General features: G+C 49.7%; 2 protein-coding genes across 2 annotated transcripts; one reads left to right on the plus strand and one right to left on the minus strand.

Annotated features, from left to right (window-relative positions):
* Positions 1 to 954: 954 nt before the first annotated feature.
* On the plus strand, positions 955 to 1,362 carry LOC137911688 (homeobox protein HMX3-B-like; the record flags this gene model as incomplete). Its single annotated transcript, XM_068756067.1, has 1 exon — positions 955 to 1,362. A coding segment is annotated over one exon (408 nt), but the record flags the coding sequence as incomplete, so codon positions are not given.
* A 15,006-nt stretch (positions 1,363 to 16,368) lies between these two features.
* On the minus strand, positions 16,369 to 20,464 carry acadvl (acyl-CoA dehydrogenase very long chain). Its single transcript, XM_068755605.1, is given in 19 exon segments — positions 16,369 to 16,779; positions 16,858 to 16,933; positions 17,019 to 17,091; positions 17,166 to 17,238; positions 17,332 to 17,404; positions 17,589 to 17,686; positions 17,889 to 17,990; positions 18,091 to 18,153; positions 18,224 to 18,310; positions 18,390 to 18,494; positions 18,564 to 18,758; positions 18,821 to 18,950; positions 19,023 to 19,152; positions 19,245 to 19,389; positions 19,493 to 19,627; positions 19,716 to 19,780; positions 19,885 to 19,957; positions 20,234 to 20,303; positions 20,393 to 20,464. Coding segments are annotated over 19 exon segments (1,902 nt in total). The 5' UTR covers position 20,464; the 3' UTR covers positions 16,369 to 16,641.
* Between the last annotated feature and the right edge of the window lie 1,608 nt (positions 20,465 to 22,072).

Raw genomic sequence — 22,072 nt, forward strand, 5'->3', positions numbered from 1 at the left:
AACTTGTTATTGTATATGAATGAAAACTGTACACTTATTTATGGTATGTCCTCCTTTATCACGTGATGCTCCAACTATTCAACACATTCAATCAATAAAGTTATTTGTGCTGAACGCTGGTTTTTATTTTATCACCATGGCTCCTGAATTCTCTTTAAATCTTCCGACGTCAGGAGTTAAAAGTTGTGAAGCTGTGCGTGAAGTGCGTGCGTGAAGTACGTTTTCATCAGCTCATGACCCACTTTGGACATCGAGCATCCCCCGCAGCGACGCAGACTCCGGCTCCAAAGGCGCGGCTCAACGGCGCGTCGAGCGCGCATAAATTCCGGTGACAGAAAAAGCGTTTAAAGCTACAATATGGCAGCCAGATGTAAATTTGCATGCCGCCCTCATCTGCCCCGCAACCTGCACCAATCAAAAGCTCCCAAACCGCAGCCTTCCGGGTCGTCGGAGGAGCGTCTCGCCTCGGACTCCTCGTGCGCGCTGGGCAGCGGAGGGAGCGACCGGTGATCCGTGCGTCCGCGGAGACGCGAAGGAAGTTTACCGGGGAGCGCGGAGGACCAAATGAGATGCCGGGGAACATGAGCGAAGAGGCCGCCCCGAGCCGGAGCGCGTCTCTGACCTTCACCATCGACAACATCCTCAACTTGACGCAGCGGCACCGCGGAGACGCGGACGGTCCCGGGGAGCGGGCGCAGCGGGACGCGGGGCGCGGGGCCGAGGAGGCGTGGGACGTCCGGAGGAGGTGCGACAGCGGGTCGGTCGGGACAGGTAAGCGGGACTTTAATAAAGAGGATCCGAAACTCAAATAGAGCGCAAATTGGTCTCTGAACGCATCACAGCCCGTTTGTGTCGCTTCCTTTCGCAGCGCAAACGGAGACCAGAGTCCACCTTCCGGACTGCGGGGACGACGCGGATGTCTCCCGTGCCAGCGCGCACGGCGCCGGGGACGCGGACGCGGCCGCGGACCCCAAGTCGGCGAGCAAGAAGAAAACTCGCACCATCTTCTCCAAGCGGCAGATCTTCCAGCTGGAGGCCACGTTCGACGTGAAGCGCTACCTGAGCAGCTCGGAGCGCGCGCGCCTCGCCGGTTCCCTGCAGCTCACGGAGACGCAGGTGAAGATCTGGTTCCAGAACCGCCGCAACAAGCTGAAGCGGCAGCTGTCCGCGGACGCGGAGGTGCCGCTGGCCTCGGACGCGGGCAAAAACGCGCAATTAGCGACTTTTTACAAAGACAGCGGCCTGCTGGGCGGATGTTTGTTACCGATGGCGTTCCCCGTCGTGTACCCGCGCGCAGCGGCGCCGCCGTACGTCTACTTCACCGACACCGGTAAATATTTTGGGCTGTTTGACTCGGACTGAGCGTTTTGAGACTCTGGACACAACTTTGTCTCGAATCCATTTCCTTTCTGTCAGCTTTGATGGCGACACATCAAACCCACATGCATGTGACACTTTTTGTCCCTCTCCGAATTTATTATTATAATTATTATTATTATATTATTGTTGTTGTTACAAAGGCGCATGCGTTAAAGGTTCTCCTGGTCCTTTTATTTTCTAAATGAATGTAAAGTTAAAGTTTGTGCAGCAACAACTTGTTAAGGCAATAATATTGTATTTTTACACGCGGGTTTCTTTGGAGAAACACTTCATTTGTATATTATTATTATTATTAGGAATGAATAATTTCGCAATTAAACTCGTAATATTTGCAATTTTGCTGGTTTTAGTGTTTTGACTAAAATTCTAGTCAGAAAAAAAGTTCCAATAAATTTCAACTTCTAAGTCGAAATTGTTTTTTCATTCTGCATTTGGCCTCTAAAAATGCTGCGAATTCTGTGTGATATAATTATGTCATAAATATAAGTCAAGCAGCAACTATAAGAGTTTCTCAAATAATCGTTATTATATTAATACGTCTAAAGTTAATTTTCATAATAATAATAATTGCAGTAAATTCCTCAAAATCTGACATTTCCACAAACAATGCCTTTAATTGTGTTGAAAAGTTTTTATTTGTGCTTTAGAAGCATCCACATGAATACTGGGTTGAATTTGTTTTGTAACTTTCATCATATTGAGGTTAATAAAAATCAGAAACTTCTAAGATGATAAATATTAACGACCTAAAATTATAGGAGCAATGACTTGAACTAAAAATATTTTGACATTTTTTAGAGTCTAAATCTTTGAAAATGTCCAGAACTATATTATAAAAGCATGAGCTTCTCCAATGAACTTTAGGATTATAATTTATGATAATGTATTTTTTTCTTTTTGTAGATTAAAGGAGGAACATGCAAAGTAAACGAAAAAAAAAAAGTCATGCTTTTAAGAGAAACAACAAATAAACAGCAGAAATCATCTGAACTTCACTGTCACGACAACTTTTTAATTATCCTATAAATAGAATAAACGGCGTCCGGATCGGGCCTTTCGGATTAAACATCTTATTTTACGACAAACAAATTTCGTTCTTTTCTGGAAGCTCCTATGAAAAAAAAAGCTCGTTTGTTTGTTAAACGGTGCAGAAAAGAGAACAACCGACAACGTTCCGCTCCCAGGGAGTTCTCTGCAGACCCGTCGCCGGGTCTGCAGGAATCAGAAAGTGCGTGAATGTGGATCGATTTTCACCTTCGGCCGCTCCAAGCACCTCCAGCTCCGAGACGGCCTCAAACAGGTCGACATGTGATCGCGTCTCATTTCATCTCCTTAAATGCGCAGCGACAGCTTTTGATTGTGTAACCGGATGATTTGGGTTAATTGGGCAAGCAGGTGTGGGAGGGAGCACCTGTGGCCCATTTACCGCTGATTGGGGGGGGGGGCGTATATAGGTGCTTCCCCCTCCCTCGTTCCAGGGTCCTCATTCGTGTTTTCCCCGTCTCGAAGGCGGGTTGGTTGTAGACGGTCACTGCCGTGTCTCTCCTTTTCATTTGTTTTCTTTTGTTTTTGGAGTGTAAATAAGTGTTTTGAATTCCTAATGCCGTGCTGGTCATCACTGCGAGCGGACCTGTGGGTGAGGAAACCCGCTAAAACGAGTTTGGGACCAACGGAACGAATTAAAACTATATCTTTAGGTGCAAGTCCTAAAGTGGCGTTGTCGGCAAAGGTCGGACCGTTCAGCCCCATATGCCCGACGCTACAATTGGATTTCCGACCCAGGTCAGGATCTGTCTGCGTTCACACCATGAAAGCGACACCAGGTTCCCGATCACCTTCTAAGGGCCAGTATCAAGTTGTTGCCATGGAAATACAGAACCCCCCCCCCCCCCAAAAAAAACGAATTTGCCGATTTCTTTTGGCATGTAGAGTTTGTCAAAGAAAGAATAAAAAGCGTTTGAAAAACAAACTAACCCTAAACCCCTAACCCCTAACCTTAACACAAAGAACAATCATTTGAACTTGCCGAAACACCAAAAGCCGCATTCGTTTGGTGCGTTTCCCAAGTTTCCTGGAAAAGACAGAAGTTGATCGTACAAAATAAAACAGTGTTTAAACAGTTTTATTATTTGTGGAACCAAAAAGCAACAAAAGTTTATTTTAAGACAATACATTTACACACACTTTTGCAGCATTTTTGTCACCTTGGCAACACAAATGTTCTTATTCATGGCTTATTACTGCTTTATAAAGATTAATGACAAAGTAATCACAATTAATTAAGTTATTAAACCTTCATAATGACTGCATTGTCTAAGTGTCGCCGTCTGAACTGGGGGGGGGGGGTTTGATCTAAAGACTCAGTGACGCTGCACTTTACAACATAAACAACACCCCATTCATTATGACCGGTAACCGGATAGCGGCCGCGGGGACCCAGGCGCCCCCCCCCGCCAGGCTTTCAGGGGCGCATCGATCCGTTCGTTTCGTCGACTTTGGCGTTTCTGCAGTGACAGAGTGGCTCTGCAAATTGAATGGGGGCTCGGGGAATACAACGGCAAGCATCTGATGAAGAAGGTCCTGCACCAGGGAGGGGGGGGGGGGGTAAATAAAGCCAAAGGTCATCTGACCTCCTCGTCCAGGAGTCGATCTGCTGCGTCACCTCGTCCCTGAAGGCATCGTGGCGGTGGAGCGGCCTTATTTGTTTGCAGGGCATCCTTTGTAAACATCTGTTGTTGGTGCGGTTCATGAGAAAACGCCCCCCCTCCCCCCCCCACATGAGTGAGGCAAAGCTGTCTGAGGTTTAGCCACTTGTTACCACGTGTGGTTCTCAAACACAAACACTCCTTCAGGCGGAAGATAAAACGCTCCAGAACAGTTCCAGAGTTTGAGTTCATTCTGTCGGCGTGAGCTTTTCTCCGGGGGGGGGGGGGCGACGCGACCCGCAGTGACAGAAGTTGTGAAACTCATCTACGGAGTGGAATCTGGAGGAGCTGGAGATGAGAGGACCTTCCCGGCCAATCAGATCGGTGGACATGCTGAGACACATCGAGATCAATAGTACAACTTGGGAGGAAACAGATACTTGAGACTAATGGACACTGGGAATCGAGGCCGATGGGGCGCAGAGGGTTGAAAATTCATATTGATACGGACATCACAGGCCGGGAGGCTCCGAGGGGGGGGCGGGAGGAGGTCACGGGTTGCTTTGACAGCCAACCTCCTCTTAATGGAAGACTATTGACTGAATCGGCAAGAAGCTACCGTCGCTAGCATGTTAGCAGGAGGCTCAGAGTCTGTGCACGACTCGACGGAAAACGGGCGCGAATGCACACGTATCAGTTTCTCCCGTCACGAGGGATTCCGGCTCGGATCAATGTCGACTTATTAGTCGCTCGGTGACCCCCCACCCCCCACCCCAAGTGTCGAGACATGAAAATGACAATTCACTGTTAGCCTGCATGACCTGCATGACCTGCAGCCTCCGGCGCAGTTCAAATCATCATGCTTTCAAAAGAACGCGCAGATTTGAGTATAAAGAAAACGACCCGGGTGCAGCTCAGGCGAGAAACGACGCCGAGATTGCGTTGTGGAAGCGAAGGCCGGTGCGTTTCCTGTCGATTGACCCTCCTCTTCCAGGCAATTGACGACAGGACAGCGAGCGAGCGAGCTCCGCCCCTCCCAGCGCAAAAAAGTCATCACGCTCACTCTTAACATTTTGCTTCCTTCTGATTTGGCGCCATGCGCTCCGGGCTCGACCCCCCCCCACCCCACCGCACCCTGCCCCCCGCCCCGCCCGAGGCCAAGCAGCTGTGCATCGCTCAGATCATCCAGCATCACAAGAACAACAGTCGTGGGAATCTGTCAGCACACGTATGACTGAGCAAACAGGAAGTTTGGCTGAGCTTCACGGATTCAAAAAAGGTTGACGACTGCCAAAACCGGATCCGGCCAGGTAGATCGCACCTGTGGATTCGAACACGCGGCCTCAAAAAGGTGGGTTTCTGCAGCACCGCTTGATGCCGGAGCGCCGACCCGGTTCACCGGTTCTTTGGCCCTCGCTGGAATCCCGATCGAAAAGCAAACTAATAGCGGTCCAGCTATTTTCTGCTGGAGCCGACCATCTGTAACGAATCCGGCTCGGAGTGATGTGCGCCTTCAGATGGAACAAACTCGGGCTAATTACTGCACGATGGGCTGAACGGCGCCCGGAGCGGGAAACCGTCAGAGAACCGCATGACCCTCGATGTGTCGGAACGCCAAGCCGAACATAAGGAAGAACAACAAAACAGGTGGCAGTTCAACCGCGGCCGGCACAAAATCATCCGCCGTCTCCCGGTGTCAACGCGGTCGTTGACGCGAATCGACGGCGTGGATGATCGATGTGCGGATTCGTGCGTTAAAGCGGGAAACACTCGCTAGTGTTGACCCGTAAACGCGTTGGGACAAATATCTGATCAATACGACTCTCATATTGCTACATTATGAACAAAGCTACAGACAGGCGCTAATTAGCTTAGCTTACTGGAGAGTTAGCAACCAGCTACAACCAGGCTAACATTATCCTCAGTCTAAGATGTTTTATTTAGTGCTAGCTTAACACAAGTTATCTTATTGTAGCAGCTGCAGAATTTTAAAATATTCCCGTATTTTTGTAAAATGCACTTTTATTTTTTTGGCTACTGGGGGAACTTCTAGAAATCATCTCCCCAAAAAAAACAGCAGATGGAAGGAGTCAAACCCATGCTAAGCTAGGCTAGGCTAATTACTTCCCGGTAGCGGTAGCTCCGTGCTAAACTGGATTTCCGGAGCAGTGAATGCCACATTTCCACAGGAAGCTAAACGGACCCACGAGCAGGGCAGACACCGGATCTCCACAGATGGATCGTATCGATCGGAGCCAGCCGGGGCCCCCCTTCTGGCTGCAGACGATACCCGAGACCGGTTCTACCGGACCGGAGCGCGGTGCACCTTGGACTCAGCCACTGATTCTTCTTCTAAATGTTACATTTATTCCTATACTTGATTACGCAGTGAATAAAACTCCCCAGGAAGGCTTTACTTCCGGTTTTGTGTTCAACTCGTCTTCCTTTCGGGACGTTTGTCCCAGAGCCGTGGAGACCAGGCAGTAAATAAATGAGTGCATAAGAGCCGAGTGGGTTCAGAATCAGAACCGCATCTCAAACTCAGCTGTGTTTAAACTCACTCGTACTGAAAGCTTTTGAAACACATCCCAGGACCCAACCCCCCCCCCCCCCAAAAAAAAGAAAACGCTTTGAGATTTGGAGGGAAGTGGCTGAACAGATTGTTATGTCACCATTAGGGAGCTGTAATAAAGTCATATTTCTTTTGCATTTTGCATGACTGGGGGGGGGGGGGGGGGGGATTCCACTCCACTCTCGCCTGTCTGCTCCTCTCACGTCAGCCGGCCTTAAGTGGAGCAGTTCTGGGCTGCAGGTTTCGCCTCGCTGCTGCCAGATAGCGTTGCACGATTACACTCGGCAGCAGCGGCAATTTTGTAGACGGCGTTGTAGCATGAGAATAAAATATCTTAGGCCTCATTTAACTCCCACACATTTGGAAAATTGGGAACCGGTTATTCATGATTGGGGAGGAGAGGATCTACAGCGGCAACGTCCTCAGCCCGTTGGATGAATTATGACACCAATGAGGAGCAACTCGCTTCCTCCCCCCCGCTGCAGGATTCGGGAGCGTTTCGCTTTGCATGGGTCAGCATTTTTTAAGCAAAACTGGAAATGATTCTGACACTGATAAACAGCGACAATCATGTGCGAAATATTCATTGGGCTTCCACTCAGCTGTAAAACGCCAAAGCCGTCCTGACAGATATATTCGTATTTGCCAAGAAGCTGATGCAAACTGAAGCAGCGGTTTTTCTCCAGCGTGTGCGTGCGGCTGTGAAACGAAAGCGCACGATGTCACGTTAATGCGGTTCCTATTTTCAATGCGGCGCCCCACAGTTTCTCGCGGTCGCTCATAAATGTTTAATGCGTGTGATGAATTAATAAAAATAAACTTCATTGTCGGCTATTAAATTATGAGAAAGCGGTCATGGGTGTCTCGAGGCTGAAGGCTGATGAAGACGTGGATGGAAAAAATGATACACGTGATCATATAAAGTACAGCTGCCTTGTAAAAATCACTGCAAAATGGGAGAACTTGTCTAAAGATGATGAAGTAAAATAAACCCAGACAGACAGGAGTGCAAATATTACTGACAATTAAATTGTTTTCGACAAATGTAATTCTTGCTATTTGTGAAGGAGCCAATTTACAGAAACACACAAAGAACCGCTGGTCAGTGCTAAGCCCCGCCCCTTAAATCAGAAACACAAACTTACAATTTTTACAATATTATTCAAACGCCCCAAACACCAAAAACTTTACGGGAACATTCAGCCAAACGACTCCTTAAAGGATTAGATTACCGGGTTTTCCTGCGTGGGCGTAGCCACCTCTCGCTTCCTCGCTGGGCTAGCTCTGGGTTTGATTTGAGCCAAAAGAACCGCACGACTCCCAGGGCATTAGCAACGTCGGCAGTATACCCAGAAAAAGAAAATTCGGCTCACGCTAGTTTGAAGTGACAGGTTGCTTAAACTACAGTACATTGGGCGAGAAACAAGCGTCTCCTGCTAACTACAAACACATTACGTAAGGAGCAATGCGGCACTCGCGGCCTTTCATCTGTAGCGGTCTGGTTTCCCAACACTATAGTGTTACATCTCCCGGGAACGGACATGCTAATGCCTTTAAAGCGCGGGGAGATTCTCATGATGATGATCTGTGAGTACAAACTCACAGATCATCATCTGTTCTTTGTTCAACAAGATTATTTTATTTTATGCGCAAAGCTGAAAGTAGAAATGGTTGGAAACGTTGCAGTGTACATGCCAGGCCAGCAGTTGGCAGCGTAGTTTTTTTTAAAAATATATATATATATATATATATATATATATATATATATATATATAATTCTGGCATTGTTTACAAAACAATTTCTGCTGTTTTCATGGTGTTTTTAGATTTCAAGGACAAGAATAATGTCGAGGCTTCAAGCATTTAAACGTTTGCAGGCTTTGCATCCTCTCTGCAACAAACAAAATGGTTTTCCATGCAAGTGAAATTCGCGCTTGGTGTCGTCTTGTGCACCGCTACGCCCGCTTCCGTCCCACTGCACCACTTCTTATTTCGGATCTCGGCGCCACCCTCTCCATAAGCGTTTCACGCAAATCCACCCGTCGGACTTTGAGACATCCTGTTTACGGGGCAGGCTGGTTTAAAACAGAGGCTGGCTCCGAATGGCCAGAATAATTTGGGGGTAATTGCGCCATAGGTGACTGAAACAATGATGATTAGAGCCTGCTCACCTGTCAGCTGAAATTATAGGAGAAGAAGCGCATGCCAAAAGGTCCTATATATATATATATATATATATCATGGAACAGTATCTAATACTAATACTTAGAATTATCTTTAGCAAGGTTTTTTTTGCACCGTTCAAGCAGCTGTATTTATCAAACCGAGGAGGCGATGATCTATAGAAATAAGACAAAAGTCTAGTTTCACATTTTGGCTGCAGGGTAAAACCGTTTCAGGGACAAGCAATACGCAGCAGGAGCAAACGCGAGGCTTGAAAGGCTACTGCTCAGCCCACATGATATAGATTACCTTAAGAGAGAATCTGGGCGCCCATTAGCGCCGCCGTTTGATCTACACGGCACAAATTGGTCCAAGGTGAAGAAAGTGTCGCGTAATTATGATTGATGATGACAAGAAGAGGAAATGAAATTGTGCCTTTACATTTTCAGTGAGGAAGTTGCTCCCAGAGTAGAAAAACAAGTGCAGGTAGGAACTTTAAGGAACTGTAAACGAGACGTGAAGATTCGGACGGCGGTTCTCCTTTCGCTCCCTGCACCTTTTCCCTCCCTGTTGCCAGGGGGATGACCGAACGCATTTCCCACGTAGGCGCCGCACTTTGCTGCCTCCCGAGCTCAGAGCACGATCGTGTTCCACTTTAAGGATGATAATTTTTTACATTTTTAATGACCGGCTGATGTGGAAATCCTCCTCCCCACGCCGCCAGTTCCACATCCCAGGAAGAACGGCCTCTTCCAAACCACACCAGAAGGATTTCTCTGCAATGTTTTATATCGCATAAACTAAACATAAACCTTATACTCTTATATTATTGCTGCTCGTTCCTCTCATCATTCGCGCGCTGGAGGAGATTCCTCAATTTCACGACAGATTAGCCCGACGTCGGGATTATCTCTTGTTATTCTAAATCAGATAGTAAAAGATTATGACTTAACGGGATGTGTGAAATCAGACGGAAGATACCGAGGGGCTTTTTATCAAAGAAATGGCTGTAGTTCAAAAGGTAGTCCAAGCTAGTCCGATTACGAGTCTTTGAGGTGGGTTTAATTTCACAGCTAAGGGAAATTACACAACCCTGGATCTCGGGAGCTGCGGACAACGTTTTAAAGTACCTTCATGTAAATTCAGTACGACCCACTTTCCAAAGGCGAGCCAGCCCCACCCCACATGGGGCAGAGAGATTTGAGCTGAGGTTAATAGTTAATAGCATAAAATGCTAGTTTTTCAAGGTAATTAGCTTGTGCTCAACGCTGTCATATCCGTAACTGGTGCCTTTTTGAGAGAGGGCAAGAAAGAAAACTCCCCAGGGTCACTGCCCACCACAGCCCGGATTATGGTACCAAAGGAATCCTGGGAAGCGTGTATTGATTTGGCCTGACACTCGCTGCCGCATTTAGCTTAGCCGCCGCTGACTCGCAAAGGCATTAAAGCGGCGATCTGCCATATTCTTCGGTATCTTTAAAAGGCGCTGAGAAATTACCTCTTGCCATAGAAGAGTCATCATCACGTAATTAGCTCGCTGCACCTCGTAGAACATCTTTGACCGCTAATACGCGCTCAAAGTTCACGTGCGGAGGATTGCGTAGTTAGTTTGCTAGCATGGGCATGCTGTGAGGAAACGCCGGTCTTTGTGCACTACATGTTTTACTATCTGCTTTAACGTTACTGAGAACAAGATGTACTGGTACTTTTTCTTAAGATTATCATATTAAAACAGGAAGTGTTTTCCTTGTTGGTTAATGTCGTTTCAGCCACACAGGGTCACAACAGTTCCAGTAGGCGCTAGCATTAGCCTGTAGCGCCACCTTCTTCAAATCAGTGTTGAGCTAACCTTCCAGCTATCCCTCCATAGCCACATCCTGCTGAGGATTCTGGCCGCGGCCGGTTTTGAACCCTGCACTCTTTTAACATCGCAGATGTAAATTAAATTTCACTCGGTGTCAGAAGCAAATTTGACTCCTTACATTCCAAGTAGCACGTTTCCACCCGACTGTGAACATCTCATCAACCAGTGCTGTTCTGGGCAACTACTGCGGGCAAAGTGCAACTCTTGGCAAACATACGCCTGGAAGCATCCGATGCTCCCGCCATCTTGTTTTATTTATGTCATGGAAGTTGTGCACCCTTTAGTCTGGCGCTCCCTTCCAGCGATTACTCTCATCCTTTCCTTTCCTTGTCATGCAGATCTGATGTGTCTGTTTTATTGCAATATTTTCCATGTAATTTAACCCCCCCCCCGACTAACAACTTGTAACATCGTTCTGCGTCCTCGCTCTCTGCGTCTCCTGCCGGCTACTAGATGCATTCTCGCGCTAGCGCTGGGATGAAATGGGCAAAGACAGCTCCACCGTCGCCGCGGGTATTATTCTAAGATCAGGCTGGAATCAGAAGTTTTGTCGGTTTCAGTTAACCAGGGTGCTGCTAAATAGATTAAGCCGCGCTTGGCTGCACCCAGCCAGGGCTCTGAGACGTATCGCTGCATGACAGCTAAAGTAGCTCGGTGCATCATGAGCATGTACGCCCAGCCTAAAGAGCCCTCGGGCCTCCTCTTCCTCATGACTGGCTTTTAAGTGTTTTATCCACAGGACACAGCGATAATGTGCATTAAGATCAAAAACACTTATTTCAATTGTGCTTTATGTTTTATTCTGACCTTAAACCAGCAGCGTCTAGACTCCACGTTGCATAGAATCTCTACGGAGGACCCTCTTCTTTACCAATGCTAGGATGCTAATCTTAGCCCTCACTATAATTTTGTTACCAAGATAAAACGCCTCGTAAAAGACCTCGTAATTACGTCTAAAACTTAAAATAAGAAGCCACCGTCCGTCAAGCCTTCAGTTTCAGACTGGTCGACAGTTTTTTGGGTTTTTTTAAACTTTGAAAAGAAGGCATGGTTTTCATTACAACTTCAACCGGAGAGTATACAACCCTCCTCCACCAAGGCGGCTCAGCTTCCCCTTGCTGTCACGGCACCACCAAGAAATAGTCCCTTGGAGTTTGACCCCCATAGGGCGACCCCCGGACGGTGTAAACCTGCCCGTAGGATTAGAATCAGACCAAAACCTTGAGCTTCATGAGGTCCATGTGACGTTCCCGAATCCCTCTGCAAGAATTTCACAACATTGGGAATAAATCCGGAATTTTTCAGCAAGGCGCCACCCTCGTGACAAATTTGTCATGTCGTTGGATTTCTGACCAAATTCCTAAAACATTCCCTTCAGCTTGAGCAAATCTCCGTTCATTGATGACAGGCAATCGTTGCCTTTGCGCCGCCGTCTTCCCAGCATCCACCTGGAGGTAGGCGTTTGTCTGACGCTCCCTAAAGCCGTAACGAAAAGACAGTGACGAGATGGAACGCATCTGACCGAACCCTAACAAATCCAAAAAGACACCCAATCTTTAAGACTTAAGGTTATGTGCTGCCCCCCACCCCCCCCACCCCAATGTCAACGGCCAAAGAGTTAGACTTGACTGAACGAGCGGGGGGGGGGGGGGGCTGTCTACATGCAGGTCTCCCCTCCGATCCCTTGACCAAGCGCATTACAGGAATGATTAAATATCAATGAACACAATCAAACTCAGGAGGAACGCATCAACAAACACGGGTCTGCGGGTTCAACTGAAGCCGGTGGGGCCGGCGACCCCCAACAGACAAAGAGACCCCGCCCGGCCAGAGTTCAAAAACACTAGCAACCAACCAAGACTCCAACGGAAAGTGTTCTAATCTGTATTTTTCTATTATTCTGTTGCTATGAGGGATCCCCGAACTGTTAAAGGGGAATCACCTCGACCCGGTCGGACCCGCTACGGTCGGAGGGGCTTAGTGAACCACTCACGCTTGACCGGTCACATCACTTTGCTTCACGAGTTCCCCCCCCCCCCCCCCCTGAGTTTGTTCAGGGTCTGTAACAAAGAAAGCAGCTTATTAGCACCCACCAGAGGAGTCGTCTGCACACGCACCACTCGGCAATTGCAGTTTGCTTAACAGGCAGACTGAATTGGACTCGACATTGAACCATTATCTTCTGCGATTGTGGGAGTTTTTGGCGAGGACCAGCGAACCCGACCCGGAAGGGCCATCGGGTGGAATATAGTCGGACGCAGAGGTGCGTTCGTAAACGGTCACAGCTACAAACCGATCTCGAGTCGGGACGTAAAGCACATTCGCGCCGGTTTTTGTGAATGGAGAGCAGCTTCCCTGATCTGAAATGAGGCGTGGCTTACTCGCCACCAGCGTGACGCTAACGCAGCGTGGCACTTCAGAGCAGCTCTATGCTACTTTCTCAGCCTCGTCAAGTAATTGGTGACCCCGACTGACACGGGTGGCTCGGGGAACTGGTCCCCAGGAAAAGCAAATAGGGAAAATCAGACATGGGACTTTCATATGCAATCACCCCCCCCAAAACAAAAAAAACACATGTGACAGTGGCGCCCTCACGCATGGCGAGGCGGAGGCCCTGTTTGACACTGTTGGGTTTGCATTGGACCCGTCGTTCTGCGGGATGTCAAGCGGAAACATTCCTGATCGAGGTTCATTTGTGGTGGCTTTTTCTTTTTACAGAGCCAACTCTCTGTAGCTGCAGCTCAAATAATAATAATAGTAATAAGTTGCATGGCATCTTAGGAAATGGCTGGATCAGAAACACTTTCAGATGCTTAGCGTTCTGCTGGAAGTCCTCGTCAGAAGATTCTGCGTTCCCGGGACGACCCTGATCCGAGAAGCCCGGTGTTTTTGGGTTGTTGTTTTTTTACCTGTCATGGGTCAAGTAGTTCACGAACAGACTTTTTTCTGTCATCCTGTAATGCTATTCCTCAACCTTAATGTGGGGATAATTAGCTTTTCCCATGCTTCCTTCATGACCTTACATATAAATTCTTAAGAGCTGCTTTGGGACTCTGTTGGACTCTAGAGCTTGGCAGTGCTCTCGCAAGCTTCACTCCATCTTGCACTTTTTTTTCATTGTGGCGAGTCGTTTTATTCGCTTTAGTACGGATGATTTGTGTCGCTGCGGTTGTGCTCTCCATCTGATCTCCTTTATTTTTTCTTGGTCTGCTCTCTGTTCCTATTATTTTGATTGGCTCAATCTCCGTGGATTGTTATCCTGCAGGTCACGTGGCTCGACGGCTTCAGCGATGTCACAGAAACTTTTCGCAAGTCGAACAAAGCTTCCGACAGAAGGAGAAATTTAAGGCATAGATTTGTTTGTGTTTGTTTACAATCAATGGAATTAGATTTTTCCTCTTTTGTTGATGCTTCTGAAGTAACAAATACATTAGAAAATAAAGAAATTATCATATTTTAATATTATAAAACACGATTTAACATAAAACTCCAGACAAACATGCACAGAATTATATCTGCTGCTCTTCAGATTATGGAAGAATTGCTCGACGGAAGTTAATGACGGCTGCCCCCTCGTGGCCATCTGCCGTCATTACGTGATAATGTGTTTTTGATGGTGGGATCTTAAAGAAGCATTCCCATCACCCTCACTGTAAAATCAATTTAGTTTCTTAAGGATCAACAGAAGAACTACTCATGAAGAATAACTTTATACGCATAGACAAAGAAACTCCATGTCAGCCAATGGCAGAGCATCAGTCGTCATTCACACCTGAGTTTGCTCACCTTAGCAGGGAACTCTGGGAGATGATGTAAAAACAGAACAATGACTTAGTGCAGACCAAAGGCCAAGAAATCCTGGCGACCTCTGCGCTGACCTTTCCCCTACAGCTCTGAGGTTCCGTTTCTAAAATTACAGCGACATCTAGTGGTTCAATGTGGAATTCCATTTTAAAAATGCATCAAAAATCGGGAACGTTGGGATAATTTGGCAAATAATTCCATGTTCGCTGGTGATTAGATGCAGTTACAGTATGAAGTAAAGGCTTTAGCAGAACTTACACTCAAAGGCTTCGTCTTTGGGCGGAGGAGAGCTGGACAGAGGCCGACTGGTCAAGCTGAGCTGCACGTTAGCGCGGGATAAAAGGGACCGCAGTCCTACCTGTTCCCCGGGTGGGCGGGCTCTATGTGAGGTCCCGGTGGTTCCGGTACGTCCAGGTTCTCCACGTCGGGTTCTTCTGGCTCTTGTTCCTGTTCAGCCGTCTGGACAGAACTCGGCTTTGACTTGGAGACGCTCTTTAAGGGCTTCTTCGGAACCGGACTCCCCTCCCCCCGCCTCTTATTACAGCAGAGGTTGGACCTCCCGGACCCGAGACCCGGATTCTACCGGACATGGTTCTGCTCCCGTTCCATCACTCACCCAGACTTCTTGGTCTTACAGGTCACAACTAGTCAAATTAATTCCAGAAATTTGACGCTAACGGCGTTAGCTCTAAAAAAATAATAATAATAAAAAATAAATTTAAAAAAACGGCGTTAGCTCAGTCTCTTAAATGTTTTTGACTCGCTAATTAGCGGTCATTCGTGTTTAATGGGGGGAAACACAGATTCGGGTTAGCTTAGTTTAATCATGTAGCCAAAGAAAACAAAAGTGACTCTCCCCCTTAAATGTAAAATAAATTAAAAGTAAGATATCTGGAAGGACTTTTACTCACCTGCCCGTCTGGGAGACACTCAATAAGGTTGTGAGGGAAGTTAGCCGTCGGTCTGATCCGGACGAAGACTCCGACTTCACCTGTGTGAGCCTCCATAGCTCGTTAGCAGCTCCTTAGCAGCTGGCTAGCAGCTCGTATAGGGCTCCGTATAGGGCTCGTTAGCGCTTCGTTAGCGCGACGACGCATAAAAGTCGCGTTTGACTTGCAGCTTTCTTCATTCTGTACTAAAATATAAAATACTGCTTGAAAATGTGAGAGAAACGTTCGTTTCAGCTGACTTGACCGGCTCGGTTGCTTCCGCGCTGGTTTCCGCTCGCCGGAAACCAAGGGCAAGTTTCCTGGCAGGGGGGCAAAATGGCCCTGGTATCGAATCCCACTACGGGAATGAGGTGGAGCAGGGGCAACAGGGCGGACCCGGGGCACGCCTGGGCGCAATGGAGCGAACTCCATTCGCCCAGGCAAGGCCCTAGGCCTATCTTTAGGCACCCCCCCTGCCATCGTCACACTTTTCCTACAAACTGACCCCGGCCCTCCATCAGAGAAGGAAAAAGTGATGTGGCCCTCACAGGAAAAAGTTTGGGGACCCCTGGTGTAGAGAGAGAGAGAGGTCTCGCTTCACTCTTCTCTCTCCTCCACCGTTCCGATCGCCCTCATCTTCATCCTCCTCCTCCTCCTCACCGTCCTGGTACAACCGGACCGAGTTGAGGAGCCACGTCCGCCACCGTGGCCCCCCGGAGGTCCAACTCTTCATACTCTTCATCGACTGGACCACCGTGCGCGTGGAGCACGCGCTTCGTGCTGGCCCACCTGGGCCCACCGCGAGCCAGGCGACGATCACCGTATCGATCAGCGGCGGGTCGAACATCCTTTTGTTTGTGCTCAACGGCGTTCTGAATGATCGCTTTGTGAAACTCGACTCGACAACGGAAACAGGAAGCGAGTCGTCGGCGCCGAGCCTCGAGATTCCAAACGCAGCAGATCAGCGTCGGTTCGTTTAAAGGCGATAAATAAAGTGAGACAGACATGAAAAAAAGACACGGGTCTGATTATTAATCACGTCAGAACAGATCAAAGTGCATCTCACAAACCGCCAAGCAGCTCGGCTTCGGTCAGAACCGGTTTCCAAGGCAACGGCTTCGCTCCCGTGAGCGACGGCAACAAACCTTTACGCGCATCCTGATAAACGACAGAGGCCTTCGGACGCAAACACGATGTTTGGATCAGAGTCGTTTCAACGGGAAGCATTCACGCCGTTCTACAAATCGGACGTCCGAGACCCGACCCGGGTTCTGGACGGAGCGTTCAGAACCCCAGCGGGTGGGCGGGCACCGCCCCGCCGTTCTCCACCAGCGCCGCAGAGATGGACTGCATGTTCTTAAAGAGCTGCTGGGTCTCGCTGGAGCGCAGCGCCTTCGCGTCCCGCGTGATCCTCTCGTGGGCCTGAGGGGGGGGGGACAGGATCAGAACCGTGGGGTAATTCACCGCGACGCCTCAGGGGCAGGGCGGTTCCGGTCTCACCTCCGCGCACCAGGTCTCGCACAGCGTCTTCTCGTGTTGGGCGGAGGCGCTGCCCTGACTCAGAGAGCGAGACGCCCTGCGAAGGGGCGGGAAGAGGGGCGGGGCTTAGGGACGAGAAGTGGGAATCGGGCCGAAGTGGAGGGGTAAAAGAGAGCGCCTACCGGGACAGGACCACCACCATGGCGTAGAGGTCGATGGCGCCGTCGGCGACTCGCTTCAAGACGAACTGTTGCTCTGCAACGGGGGAGGCGGAGCCGTCACTGGCCGGCCCCCGACGGCGAGCGAGAGATCACGCCACGCACACTCACCGGTGATCTTCTTGCCATGTTTGATCAGCTGCTCCTCGACGACCATCCCGAACAGCTCGATGGCCTTAACGGTCTGGGGGGGGGGGGAGGGGGCGGGGTCACACGGAAACCGTCAACGATCCGAAAACGTGCAACAGAGAACGGGGGGAAAAAAACGGCGACCTACCAGCTCGCCGCTCCGCGCCAGCTCGGGGTGGACGTCCCCCTGCAGGGACAGTCCGGTGCTCAAACCGGCCGTCCTGGGAAAGACAGAAGACGTGACCTTTAATGACCTCCGGGAAGTTCCGTTTCAGGCATTTCGAGGGTAATTTCCGACGCGCTTCATCTTTACTGTGTGAAATCTGTATTTGATAGATGTCAGACTGTTTTGTTCTACTTCCTGTCCAGACAGGAAGTAAAAAAAAAAAATGGCGTGATGCAAACCTTTTGGCTCTCTTGGCGAGCTCTCCGGCGAGCAAGCCGGCGTTGCCGATGGGGTTCTTCAGGGCTTTCTGCAAGCTCTTCAGCTGGTTCCCGGCGTTCTGGGGGGGGGGGGTGGGGGGGGCAGAGACGCACCGATCATTAACAACTTTTCACACGCGGGTCTTCCGGGTTCCTTCTGCACCGCCGCCGTCCTCGCCGGGTTCACACGTAAGGAGGAGCGATCGGAAACGCAGGCGTGCAGAAAGAGTCGATCGCCCGCTTTCACAGCTACACAGAGAAAGAGAGACAGAGACCTCTCACCTGGAAGCCATTCAGGGCAACAAAGAGCCTCAAGATGTCGTTGGTTCCCTCGAAGATGCGGAAAATTCTCAGGTCCCTCATCACCCGCTCCACGCCGGCGTCCTGCGGGAACGCGGGCGTCAGCAGAACGCCGGACGAGCCCCCCCCCACCCCGAACAAAGCATCTGTTGGTTTGATGGTGTCAAACAGGAAGTGGACTTGCCTTCATGAAACCCATGCCGCCCATGACCTGAATGCACTCGTCGGTCACGGTCCACGCCGCCTCCTGTGGCGTCGATGAGATTAGAAACCAAACGCCGAAGGATTTCTGACGGGAGACGGAACCGGGATCTTACGGAGGCAAAGATCTTGCTGATGGCGGCCTCCAGCTGGAAGTCGGTGGCGCCGCAGTCCATGTTGCCGCTGACCATGTAGGCCATCGACTGCAGGAAACGGAAGACGCGGTGAGGGGCGGGGGGGGGGGACGACCACGGCCGGTCGTGGGCGGGGTCGAGGGCTCACCTCGGTGACGTACTGCAGCAGCGCCATGCGCGCCATCTTCTCCTGGATCACGCCGTAGTTGTGGATCTTGCTGCCGAACTGGGTTCTGTTGGCCGCATGATCGACCTGAGGGGGGGCGGGGCATCGTCAGTCACGCCCCCAACGCTCCGGCGGCGCTCCGTGAGGGCGACTCACGGCTTTCTCGATGACGCCCTTCATCGTGCCGGAGAGTGCGGCCGCCATGCCGAAGCGGCCGTTGTTCAAGATGTTCATCGCCACCTTGAAGCCGCCTCCCACCTCCCCCAGCAGGCACTCCGCCGGCACGCGGACGTTATCGAAATACACCTCGGCCGTGTTGGACGCCTTGATGCCCATTTTCTTCTCTGGCCGCTTGAGTAAAATGGCGTGATTAGGGAGGGAGGGGGGGTCGATGACGTCGAGGCGGCGTTCGCTCACCTCGTCACGCCTCCGAAGCTCCTCTCCACGATGAAGGCGGAGATCTTGTCCCGCACCCCCCCGGTGTCGGGATCCTTCACGGGCGTCTTGGCGAACACCGTGAAGATCTCAGACAGGCCGCCGTTGCTGAGGAGGAAGCAGAGGAAACATGCAGTGCTGCCTCCTAGTGGTGAAAACCAGAAGCGACCCCCCCCTCACCTGATCCAGAGCTTGCTCCCATTGAGGGTGAAGTACTTCCCACAGGGGGACTGAACCGCTACGGATTTGATGGAGGCGGCGTCAGAACCGCTGGCCGGTTCAGTCAGGCAGAAGGCGGCGATGTTTTCACCTGGGGGGGGGGGGGGGGGTCAAACAGACACACGAAGGTAGCCGGGGGGGGCTACAAACTTTATCGACACGGACAGCCGGGCTCTCTCTCACCCGAGGCGAGCTTGGGCAGGTACTTCTCCTTCTGGGCCGGCGTCCCAAACAGCAGGATCCCCTTGAACCCGATGGACTGGTGGGCGCCCAGCGTGATGCCGACGCCCAGGTCGTGCGAGCCGACGACCTCCACCAGCCTGGCGTACTGGCGAGACAGACGGGCGTCTACGTCAGCCGCCGACTCGCCCCCCCCCCCAGATATCGGCCGTTTATCGCGTCGCGTCCACAAACATGGCCGACCGACCGACCTGCGTGTTGGAGAGGCCGAGGCCGCCCAGGTCGGCCGGCACCTGCAGCCCGAAGGCCCCCATCTCCTTCAGGCCCTGCATGGTCCCATCTTCCACCTTCTCCAGCGTGTCGTTCCTGGCTGCGTCGTTCACCTCCTGCCCCCCCCCCCCCCCAGAATGGCGATTGTGAGAATGTGATCGTGCAGGTTTTTGCGACCGGGAACACGAACGGGTCTGAATTCACCTCAAAGAATTTCTGCACGGGCCCCACGAGCTCCCGGAGGAACTGCTCCTGCTCTTCGCTCAAGGCTAGGACACGGAGACGATGACGCAACGGCACGTTTAACGTTTAACGCTTTAACCACGTCCTGAGGATCGTTCGGACAAAACAGAACGCAAAGGCTTGGATTTACCTGAAGGGTAAGGAAACACCTGGGACGTCTGGACCCGCCCCTTGAACACGTTGACAGCGAAGGATTTGGATTCCTGGAAGGTCGAGGGAAACACACAAAACAGAAACGACGACGCGTTATTATCGCCTCAGGAAAGAATCACGACTGCAGGTCCTTTACATCTGGTCACGTGACCGGTGACCTTTCCCCTACTTCCGGTTGTGTCCTGCAGCTCCTGCTTTAGACACAAATAAAGGTCAAACAATACACTCACAGATATTAGAACGACATTACGCGACAAAACGTATCCGACAACAACACGGGTATGTGTGTTTGAATGGAAGCTAACAGGCTAGCAGGCTAACAGTACCTCTGCAGCTTCGCTGGCGTAGAGACGAGCGGTTTCCACAGCAACCAAAGCCCCGACACGACGTGGACCTCTAGCGCAGAACAAGATCAAACAAGATCAAACGATCATTGATTCGTTCGATCAGACGTGGGTTAGCACAGGTTAGCATTAGCTACCTACCCGGAGAGCGTAGGACGAACCCTGAGAATGGTGCCGCACAACGCGGACCGGCTCACGGTCCGAAGCAGCATTGTTTTCTTTCCGGGAAAAAAAAATAAGATTGAAAAATAATTAACTAAAAACAGATCAAAACAAGTCAGACAAACGTAATAAATTAAGTTTAGCTAGCAGCAGACCGGGCAAGCTAGGAGCGACGTTAGGAAAAGGGTTTTAATTACTTACCAAAAACAAATATTAAATATTTAAACTTGTATCGATAATCAATATTTAATACGCACACGAACCAGTTTTATTATCACACGTCCGACGCGTCAGTGCCGCTGCTGCTACCCCGAATGACGTGCTAGCAAATATTTTGTACCCTTAAGTTGGAGCATGAATGCCGCCCACGCCGCGGTGCTACATGGGATACGTAGTGTTTACTGATGATCCGTGAAGACGCGTTTCCAGAGAAGGGTGGGGGAGACAACAGAAGGAAACACACAGCGTGTGTTCGACGCCGAACTATACAAGAACAAATAGAACGAAATTATAAACAGAAAAAAAACAAGTATGAATATTTAAAACAAGAGTTTAGTTTAAACGAGTACAAACACTTTTACTCACAAGGCTTGGTAGCAGCGTCACTTATTTGATTTTTGGAGGTGAAAATAAATACCACCAAAGTCTTGTCCTGGCAGCTTATATTTTTAGATATATATATTTACCAACACAGATACATTAAGCATATTAAGAATGGGATATAACGTAGGCATCCAACAATAAGAGGCTGAACAGAATGTAAGTATCAAATTTATTCTCAAATACACAAAGGTGGCAATATGAACTCAAACAAATGTGACACTGTGCATGTCATTCTTTTTTTTTTTTTTTTTTTAAACGGTGAATCTTCATTTAGCACCTTAATAATTCGGTTATACATGATTTATATAGTCACTCATACAAAAAAAAAGAAAGAAATAGATGAATAATGTAAGTCAGTAACATAAAAAATAAGCGAAGGGGAGGGGGGGGGGGGGGATCACAGTTACTTAAAGATACACACTGAATGTACTCAACAAGTATCGCTCTCAGCAAGTCGTCTTTTTCCACCTATTAGTACCTTGAAGCTTCTACAGTCCCGCCTCTCAATAAAGGGTTACGTGACAAACTCGGCCGGGACAGACGGCGATTATTAAAAACAGGTTCACCCGACGCTTCTGGACCTTCCGGTACTTCCTTTCACATCAGCGCTCGCTGTTCTGTTCTCTTCCGTTCCGTTGCATTTACACAGGAGTAGTAGATACGTACACAAGAGTTTAATTTATGTACCTGGAGTATGAAAATATTTTCGCTGTGAAATATTAAGGCACAGGATCGTTTACACACGCGATCCTTTTCAAGTACCGAGGCCGCTCTGTGGGACGTTCACAATATCGTACCGAGAGTTTCCTCACAACTCGGACACAGGAAGTAAAAACAGGTCTTCCTGAAATACGGGAAAAGGTCGACCTTTTAACAAGACTTTGTTTTTTTCTCGCGGAAATATTAAACCCTGTTCTTACCAAAAACTTGCAACACGTGCCGTCAATCCGTCAACAAGCGACTTCCAGATCCTCGTCAAAAGCAAGTGGGACCGTACGCTACTTCACATGGAGGCTGGCTCCGCCCCCCGCCCCCCCCCCCCCCCCGGGTGCACGC

The sequence above is a fragment of the Brachionichthys hirsutus genome, chromosome 23, assembly GCF_040956055.1.
Source record: "Brachionichthys hirsutus isolate HB-005 chromosome 23, CSIRO-AGI_Bhir_v1, whole genome shotgun sequence".
Classification (NCBI taxonomy): domain Eukaryota; kingdom Metazoa; phylum Chordata; class Actinopteri; order Lophiiformes; family Brachionichthyidae; genus Brachionichthys; species Brachionichthys hirsutus.